Below are 10000 nucleotides of genomic sequence, written 5' to 3'. Positions count from 1 at the left end.
ATGATCCGGGGTTCAGGCATGGTAGGCCATATTTAGTTTCTCCTCCTCCTCCTCCCTTACTTCCTTCCTCCCATCTAAGCTCCTCCCATACTTCCTTCCTCCCGTCTAAGCTCCTCCCATACTCCCTTCCTCCCTGATGTTCGGAGGAGCGGCCACTAGCTGCAGCCATGCTACTTTTATTTTGCTTCAACTGTAAAACTATGAGTGTGAGCTGGCGCTGGTTCTTCAGAGGAAGTCCGTCAGCGTTGAGTCAGCATCAGGTTTGTGTGAGGATGTGCTATTACAGAAGCCCGGTTGACTTGCCTTCCCAGAATGCTGTTCTGCATGTGGCTGCTGTGGTGAGCACACAGACCGGCCTGGAAACGGGCTGCCCGGCAACACAACTTCTACCCAACACGTTTCCTACATGTGCTGAAATACATCCGCAGACTCTCAGTCCTGTTGTGATGTTTTACCTTGAACCTGTTTGATTGACGGTCCGACGCCTCAGAGACAGAAACGCTGTTCACTGGTGCCAACGGCTCAGCTGGACTCCTTGGTAACCGGGGGCGGGGTCACCAGGCGGGTAGAAGTGGGGTGTAAGGGATTAGGATGGTTTTCAGAAATCCTGAAACAGACTTTGAGTGTCCTTGTTACCAGGGGTAACTAGGGGTCTCCTCCACTCAGTCCTGCCTGTTCCATTTAGCAGACGAAGAGCTGTGTGGTTGTGGTGTGGGACACGGGTTGGACCAGCCTCGATGGTCAGTTCAGTTGTTTACTGAATATTTTCCTCTTGTTGCTTCATTATGCTAATACACTTATTCATTTCAGTCATTTCACCCCCTCACTCGTTGTAAAGTTGTGGAGCTTGTCTGCCGAAGCACCTCATCCCTCCACTCTGCTGGTTTTACTGGCTTAAGTTTCCTTCCCTGTGGTTTGTGCTGCCTGGCCTTGTCCCCCCCCTCCGTCCCTCGTCTCCTGTCCCCTGTGGCTGCTGTGGTGGAGCGCAGGCAGGTTGGACTGGCTTTCTATTTCAGCTGAGCCTCCACTCAACCCGTCCCAATGCAGACAAACCATCCGGAGAGGAGCAGTGATGCTGGGCAGACTGGGACAGGCTGCTTTCATTTATCCTCTTCCTGTTGCAGGTTTTCACATTTTGTCTAAGAATTCCTGTTATTTCGTTCTTCCCGGTGGATTGTGGGTAATACAGCTCCGTGTCCACCACACACCAACAGCTCAGTGGACATAGTGTCATTATTCTTCCACAGCTGAACCGCACACAACGACAACAACTGTACAAAAACACACAAAGTGTATGAACGTCCAGCAGTGAGTACGCGTGAGTCAGAGGTCAAGCAAGGTCAAGAGTTGTAGTTAGAACAGGACGACAACACGACAAAAGAGCCTCAGACTGCAGCGAGTGGAGAGAGGACGGAGGGAAGAAGAAACAAGGAAGGAATGATTGTGGGTGAGGGAAGAATGCAAGACGAAAGGAAGAGGAGGACGGATGGGCGCATTCAGAGGAAAGATGTCGGCAAGTGGAGATACAGGAAGGATTGAAAGAGATGAAGAAAAGAACAAAAAGAGCAAAGAATGGAACAATGAACAAGAGACGACATGCAGACGTGACTGGAAGGATCGCTGTGGGAGGTCATCTGGAGCTGTCTGTCTGTCTGTCTGTCTGTCTGTCTGTCTGTCTGTCTGTGTGTTATTCAGCGTCTCCACAAAGACACCACTGTACCCAGGGACAGACACACACCAGTCTCGACAGTCATCGTCTTCTGTGATTTGAATCTTTCCTGTGACTCCTCAGGCCGACACACACACACACACACACACACACACACACACACACACACACACACACACACACACACACACACACACACACACACACACACACACACACACACACTGTCGCTGTGTGACAGGCTGTCTTGGAGTTTGACCTGTGCTACCCCCTGCTGGTGAACACATGTTAGAGCAGTCAGTCGGTCGGACTCTGATGTTCGGGAGCTTCTCATCATATTCCATCAATTTGATGTGTCATCATTTGACTGAATAGTTTTCACAGCAGAGTTTTGACATGTCACAGTTGGAAAAGCAGTTTTACTAACAACATTATCAATGGACAGAAAATGTATTAGCAACTTTTTTAATTTATAAACGGTGGGGCTTCATTTTTAGGTCTCAGAAGTTCAAACGGACAGTTGTCAGTATTCCGTGACATTTTTAAGAAAACTGCTGAAAAGGTTGCTGACAGAGTTGTTGTTTGGAGATCGTACGGTGGGGACATAAATCTGACTGGAGAAACATACATACACTCACGAGCACTTTATTAGGAACACCTGTGTAATTGAATGCACAAAACAGCGCTGCAGTAACTTCTTTTGCCAAACGTAGACATTTTTGTGCCGTCATCTGTAATGTGATCATTCTGCCTGCTGTGCTCAGCGGGTGGTCTCGGGGGTCTCGGTGTACTGGACTGCATCATAGTGAGTGTTTGTAATATTTCGTCCCTCATGCAGGTTCATTCGGCTGAACTCTTGTATTAGATTCCTGATCATGTTCGGTGAGGCTCTGCTAGCACAGATTATGTTCATGTTGCTGTCGTTATCATTTTCCCATTAAGTCCTCAGGCCTCTAAAATATCAAACTAGAAGGTACAAACTGTTATCGTCACACCTCATGGAAATATTTCATCTTTAATTACGGGTTGTGAGATAGACTTTGTTTTGCTTAGAGGCTACTTCACCAAACACAGTCAACATTAATGTGTTGAACTTCAACTTTTGCTTATTATACTGAAGCTAATTATTCAATTAATAAATCTGCAACTATTAGGATTTTTAGTTTCGGTCATTTCAGAACCAAATATTTCAAAGATTCACCAGCTTCTTCAATGTGAAGATTATCTGTTCTTTCTTCTCTGGTTAATTCAACATATTTGGCTTTTAAGCTGTTTTATAGCTCAAATGATTGAATGGTTGATCCAGATAAATGGATAATAACATGAGTCTTTAGTCGCAGCTCTTTGTCTTGCGTCCTACCTGTGGAGCACACAGCTGGAGGACGAAGGCGTCCTGATAACGTGTCCATCCACTAGCTACATCCTTCAGACATGTTTAATATTCATCGTCCTCTCTCCTTCTGTGCAGCTGAACTGGAGTTTGTTCAGATCGTCATCATCATCGTGGTGATGACAGTGATGGTGGTGGTGATCATCTGCCTGCTCAACCACTACAAGCTCTCCACCTGGTCCTTCATCACGAGGCAGAGCCAGGCCCGCCGGCACGAGCACGCCCTGCAGCAGGTCAGACACCAGTGTGTGTGTGTGTGTGTCTCATCACTGTACATCTATGTACAGTATGTGTGAAGCAGGACAAACATATGTCCCCAGTGTGTCTCCAGTATGTCCCAGTATTGTCCTGAGTATCTCTCAGTATGTCCCCAGTATATCCCCAGAATGTCCCAGTATATCCCCAGTATCTCTCAGTATGTCCCCAGTATGTCCCAATATATCCCCAGTATGTCTCCGGTATGTCCCAGTAGATCCCAGTATGTCTCAGTATATCACAGTATGTCTCCAGTATGTCTCAGTATGTCCTCAGTATGTCCCAGTATATCCCCAGTATGTCTCCGGTATGTCCCAGCAGATCCCAGTATGTCCCAGTATGTCCCAGTATATCCCCAGTATGTCTCAGTATGTCCCCAGTATGTCTCAGTATATCACAGTATGTCTCAGTATGTCTCAGTATGTCCCCAGTATGTCCCAGTATATCCCCAGTATGTCTCAGTATATCCCCAGTATGTCTCAGTATGTCCCCAGTATGTCTCAGTATATCACAGTATGTCTCAGTATGTCCCCAGTATGTCTCAGTATGTCTCCAGTATGTCTCCAGTATGTCCCCAGTATGTCCCAGTATATCCCCAGAATGTATCAGTATGTCCCAGTATATCCCAGTATGTCCCAGTATATCCCCAGTATCTCTCAGTACGTCCCAGTATGTCCCCAGTATGTCCCAGTATGTCCCAGTATGTCCCCAGTATCTCTCAGTACGTCCCAGTATGTCCCCGTATATCCCAGTATTTCCCAGTATTTCCCAGTAGTTCCCAGTAGTTCCCAGTAGTTCCCCAGCATTACATTACATTATATTTCATTTATCTAACTCTTTTATCCAAAGCGACTTACTATAAGTTAATTTCAACCATGAGGGTACAAAACCAGAACAACAAGAATCAAGAAAATATAACTTCTTCCAGAAAGCCAAACTACAAAGTTCTATCAGTAAGTTCTATTTTAAGATACTAAAGTTCTACTGTTCAAGTTAAAAGAGGAGGAGGAGGAGGAGCGGAGTAGTGTGAGTGAATTTAGGAGGTTAAAGACCAGTCGAGCTGCTGCATTCTGGATGAGCTGCAGAGGTCAGATGGTACTAACAGGTAGACCTGCCAGGAGGGAGTTACAGTAGTCTAGATGTGAGATGACCAGAACCTGGACCAGAACCTGGACCAGAGCCTGGACCAGAGCCTGGACCAGAGCCTGGACCAGAGCCTGGACCAGAGCCTGGACCAGAACCTGGACCAGAGCCTGCACCTCCTTCTGAGTGAGAAGAGGACGTATTCTCCTGATGTTGGTCAGCATGTATCTACAGGAACGTGTTGTTGCAGTGATGTTGGCAGTAAGAGAGAGTTGACTGTGGAGTGTCTCCGAGGTTCTTATCAGTCAGGGTCGAGATAACAGAGTTGTTGAAGGTAGTAGTCAGGTCGAGGGTGGGAGAGTCTTTCCCTGGAAGGAAGAGCAGTTCGGTCTTGTGGAGGTTGATTTCCAGGTGGTGTGAGGACATCCACTGAGAGATGTCAGTCAGACAGGCAGAGATTCATGCTGCTACCTGTGTTTCAGATCTGGAAAAGAGAGGATCAGTTGGGTGTCATCAGCATAGCTGTGGTAGGAAAAGACATGCGAGTGAAGGACAGAGCCGAGAGAGTCGGTGTAGAAAGAGAAGAGGAGGGGACCCGGGACGGAGCCTTGAGGGACACCAGTAGTCAGAGGACAAGGTTCAGACACAAATCCTCTCCAAGTTACCCGGTAGGTGAGGTCGTTGAGGTAGGATGAGAACAGGGAGAGAGCAGAGCCTGAGACACCGAGGTCCTGAAGGAGGAAAGAAGGATCTGGTGGTTCACTGTGTCCAATGCAGCAGAAGGTCTAGAAGGATCAGGACAGAGGACAGAGAGGCTGCTCTAGCAGTGTGAAGCTGCTCAGAGACAGAAGGAGGACCGTCTCTGTTGAGTGGTCTGTTGAAACCAGACTGGTGGTCAAGAAGGTTATTATGGTGGAGATAGGAGGAGAGTTGGTTGAAGATAGCTTGCTCCAGAGTTTTAGAAAGAAAGGAAAGAAGAGGGACGGGTCTGTAGTTGTTTACTTCAGACGGGTTGAGGGGGGGTTTCTTCAGTATGTCCCAGTATATCCCCAGTATCTCTCAGTATGTGCCAGTATGTCCCAGTATGTCTCCAATATGTCCCAGTATATCCCAGAATGTCCGAGTATGTCTCCAGTGTGTCTCCAGTATGTCCAAGTATGTCCCAGTATGTCTCTAGTATGTCCCCAGTAAATCCCCAGTATGTTTCCAGTATGTCCCCAGTATGTTCCAATATGTCCCAGTATGTCTCCAGTATATCCCAGTATGTCCCAGTATGTCTCCAGTATGCCCCAGTATATCCCCAGTATATCCCCAGTATGTCCCAGTATGTCCCAGTATGTCCCAGTATGTCTCCAGTATGTTCCAATATGTCCCAGTATGTCCCCAGTATTTCTTAGTATGTCCCCAGTATGTCCCAGTATATCCCAGTATGTCCCCAGTATGTTCAAATATGTCCCAGTATGTCTCCAGTATATCCCAGTATGTCCCAGTATGTCTCCAGTATGCCCCAGTATATCCCCAGTATATCCCCAGTATGTCCCAGTATGTCCCAGTATGTCTCCAGTATGTTCCAATATGTCCCAGTATGTCCCCAGTATTTCTTAGTATGTCCCCAGTATGTCCCAGTATATCCCAGTATGTCCCCAGTATGTTCAAATATGTCCCAGTATGTCTCCAGTATATCCCAGTATGTCCCAGTATGTCTCCAGTATGCCCCAGTATATCCCCAGTATATCCCCAGTATGTCCCAGTATATCTCAGTATGTGCCAGTATGTCCCAGTATGTCTCCAATATGTCCCAGTATGTCCCCAGTATGTTCAAATATGTCCCAGTATATCACCAGTATGTCTCCAGTATGTCCCAGTATATCCCCAGTACGTCCCAGTAGTTCCCCAGTATGTCCCAGTATGTCCCAGTATATCCCCAGTATGTCCCAGTAGTTCCCCAGTATGTCCCAGTATGTCTCCAGTATGTTCAACTATGTCCCAGTATATCCCCAGTATGTCCCAGTATATCCCCAGTATGTCCCAGTAGTTCCCCAGTATGTCCCAGTATGTCTCCAGTATGTCCCAGTATGTCTCCAGTATGTCCCAGTATATCCCAGAACATCCGAGTATGTTTCCAGTTTGTCTCCAGTGTGTCTCCAGTATGTCCCAGTATGTCTCTAGTATGTCCCCAGTATATCCCAGTATGTCTCCAGTATGCCCCAGTATGTCCCCAGTATGTCCCAGTATGTCTCCAGTATGTTCCAATATGTTCCAATATGTCCCCAGTATGTCTTAGTATGTCCCCAGTATGTCTTAATATATCCCCATTATGTCCCAGTATGTCTACAGTATATCCCCAGTATGTCCCAGTATGTCCCCAGTATGTTCCAATATGTCCCAGTATGTCCCCAGTATGTTCAAATATGTCCCAGTATGTCCCAGTATATCCCCAGTATATATCAGTATGTCCCCAGTAAAGGAATCCTTCCTCCAGTCTGGTTAGTGTTCCAGCTCCTGAGGTTCCAGCTCTTCTCCAGTCTGTTCAGTGAACTTGTTTCTTCACAGTCTGTCAGGCCTTGATGTTTAATTCACTGCAGTGCTGTCTAGACAGCAGTGGCTCCGCCCCCACACTGACACTCTGGGACACACACACACACTCACTATATCTCCTGAAGTCTCAGGTACACAACATGATGCCAAATTATGCATCCATTGACTGAAAATCATCTTGATTGTCCAAGATAGATGATTTACATAAATGATTTACCTTCAGCTATTCTACAGCTAATAACCTCTCATTCCTCCTTTTTCTCTGAGCTCCAAAGCGACCAATCACATCTCAAATGATGCAAAGAGAAGCCGACACAAAGCAAGAAATGACATGAAGGCAACATCAGAGCAGCAAACCAACAAAGGCCTGCAGCACAAAAAGAATAGCCGACGGCCTTTTGCCCTCAAAGACACATAAATGAATCATATTAATGCATGTTTGTCCTTCTTTTATGTTTCTTTTTTCAACTAAATATTATCAACTAAAGATCCCCAAGTCAAACGCAGACTAAGGGAAACAGAAATGATTTGATATTTCTGTTTCTTTCTTCTAGCTTTTATCCTGCTACTTTTGAAGGTGGCAGCCGTCCTCCCTCCGTTTACAGTTCGAAGCCATCAGCAGTTTCTCTGCGCTGCTGTTTCATCTTTTGTGTCCTCATTAAGTTGATTATTTTTTTTTACCTCTCTTTATCTTTTTTGTTGTTGTTGTTGTTAAAGAAGAAAGTTTGTTTCATCAGCTTAATGTCTCACCTCAAAAACTGATTCCTGTTCTGGTTTTGTACCCTCATGGTTGAAATGAACTTATTGTAAGTCGCTTTGGATAAAAGAGTCAGATAAATGAAATGTAATGTTATGTTATGTTTTATGTTATGTTATGTTATTTACAGTGGGTACGGAAAATATTCAGACCCCTTTAAATTTTTCACTCTTTGTTTCATTGCAGCCATTTGCTAAAATCAAAAAAGTTCATTTTATTTCTCATTAATGTACACTCAGCACCCCATCTTGACAGAAAAAAACAGAAATGTAGAAATTTGTGCAAATTTATTAAAAAAGAAAAACTGAAATATCACATGGTCATAAGTATTCAGACCCTTTGCTGTGACACTCATATTTAACTCACATGCTGTCCATTTCTTCTGATCCTCCTTGAGATGGTTCTACTCCTTCATTGGAGTCCAGCTGTGTTTAATTAAACTGATTGGACTTGATTAGGAAAGGCACACACCTGTCTATATAAGACCTTACAGCTCACAGTGCATGTCAGAGCAAATGAGAATCATGAGGTCGAAGGAACTGTCCAAGGAGCTCAGAGACAGAATTGTGGCAAGGCACAGATCTGGCCAAGGTTACAAAATAATTTCTGCAGCACTCAAGGTTCCTAAGAGCACAGTGGCCTCCATAATCCTTAAATGGAAGAAGTTTGGGACGACCAGAACTCTTCCTAGACCTGGCCGTCCAGACAAACTGAGCAATCGTGGGAGAAGAGCCTTGGTGAGAGAGGTAAAGAAGAACCCAAAGATCACTGTGGCTGAGCTCCAGAGATGCAGTAGGGAGATGGGAGAAAGTTCCACAAAGTCAACTATCACTGCAGCCCTCCACCAGTCGGGGCTTTATGGCAGAGTGGCCCGACGGAAGCCTCTCCTCAGTGCAAGACATATGAAAGCCCGCATAGAGTTTGACAAAAAACACATGAAGGACTCCCAGACTATGAGAAATAAGATTCTCTGGTCTGATGAGACCAAGATTGAACTTGTTGGCGTTAATTCTAAGCGGTATGTGTGGAGAAAACCAGGCACTGCTCATCACCTGCCCAATACAATCCCAACAGTGAAACATGGTGGTGGCAGCATCATGCTACGGGGGTGTTTTTCAGCTGCAGGGACAGGACGACTGGTTGCAATTGAAGGAAAGATGAATGCAGCCAAGTACAGAGATATCCTGGAAGAAAACCTCTTCCAGAGTGCTCTGGACCTCAGACTGGGCCGAAGGTTCACCTTCCAACAAGACAATGACCCGAAGCACACAGCTAAAATAACAAAGGAGTGGCTTCGGAACAACTCTGTGACCATTCTTGACGGGCCCGGCCAGAGCCCTGACCTAAACCCAATTGAGCATCTCTGGAGAGACCTGAAAATGGCTGTCCACCAACGTTCACCATCCAACCTGACGGAACTGGAGAGGATCTGCAAGGAAGAATGGCAGAGGATCCCCAAATCCAGGTGTGAAAAGCTTGTTGCATCATTCCCAAGAAGACTCATGGCTGTACGAGCTCAAAAGGGTGCTTCTACTCAATACTGAGCAAAGGGTCAGAATACTTATGACCATGTGATATTTCAGTTTTTCTTTTTTAATAAATTTGCACAAATTTCTACATTTCTGTTTTTTTCTGTCAAGATGGGGTGCTGAGTGTACATTAATGAGAAATAAAATGAACTTTTTTGATTTTAGCAAATGGCTGCAATGAAACAAAGAGTGAAAAATTTAAAGGGGTCTGAATACTTTCCGTACCCACTGTAATGTTTTGTTGTTTTATGCTATGTTTTATGTTGTTATGTTATGTAATGTTATGTTATGTCCCAGACATAACCGACAGATCACAGAGCAGCAGTGATTGTAGATTTCAAATGTTTTATCAGTAGCTGCAGACGGAACATTCAGACACATTGTCAATTACATTGTTCACAAAGAGCTCTTCAGAGGTAAAGATGATGTTTGACAGGAACATGAATCCGGTTCCAGGTGGGACGCTGGTTAAATCTTCCTTGTTCTTGTGTCGGTTGCAGGACGGGTGTCTGTGGCCGTCAGACAGCAGCTCTCGACAAGGTGCCTCGGAGGTAAGAGCACCACCACACTGAGCCTGCTACACCTGTTAGCATCAAGGACATACCAAAGAACCACTTTGAGGAAAAGTTCAGTTTGACAACTATGAAACTTCCACTGGTTGAATATTCAGAAGAAGAGGACATGAGGAGACATGAGGAGGACAGGAGACGCTATGAAGTCATGAATTTATTCCTCATCACATTACAGGAGCCTTCAGAAACTCCTGCAGCTTGAACTGT

At 45.4% G+C, this 10000-nt stretch overlaps 1 protein-coding gene across 1 annotated transcript in view; it reads left to right on the top strand.

The window, feature by feature from the left end:
- Positions 1-10000, top strand: part of LOC138193836 (low-density lipoprotein receptor class A domain-containing protein 4-like) — a 69672-nt gene that overhangs the window by 33692 nt on the left and 25980 nt on the right. Inside the window, 2 exon segments of the mRNA XM_069142085.1 lie at positions 3138-3292; positions 9722-9772. Of these exon segments, the coding sequence (XP_068998186.1) occupies positions 3138-3292; positions 9722-9772 (206 nt within the window).

The sequence above is a fragment of the Embiotoca jacksoni genome, unplaced genomic scaffold, assembly GCF_022577435.1.
Source record: "Embiotoca jacksoni isolate LCO1_2020_lvr unplaced genomic scaffold, fEmbJac1.0.p SCAF_97, whole genome shotgun sequence".
NCBI classification, from domain to species: domain Eukaryota; kingdom Metazoa; phylum Chordata; class Actinopteri; family Embiotocidae; genus Embiotoca; species Embiotoca jacksoni.
The sequence above is the reverse complement of the archived record's forward strand: the minus strand, read 5'-3'. Positions and strand labels throughout refer to the sequence as shown.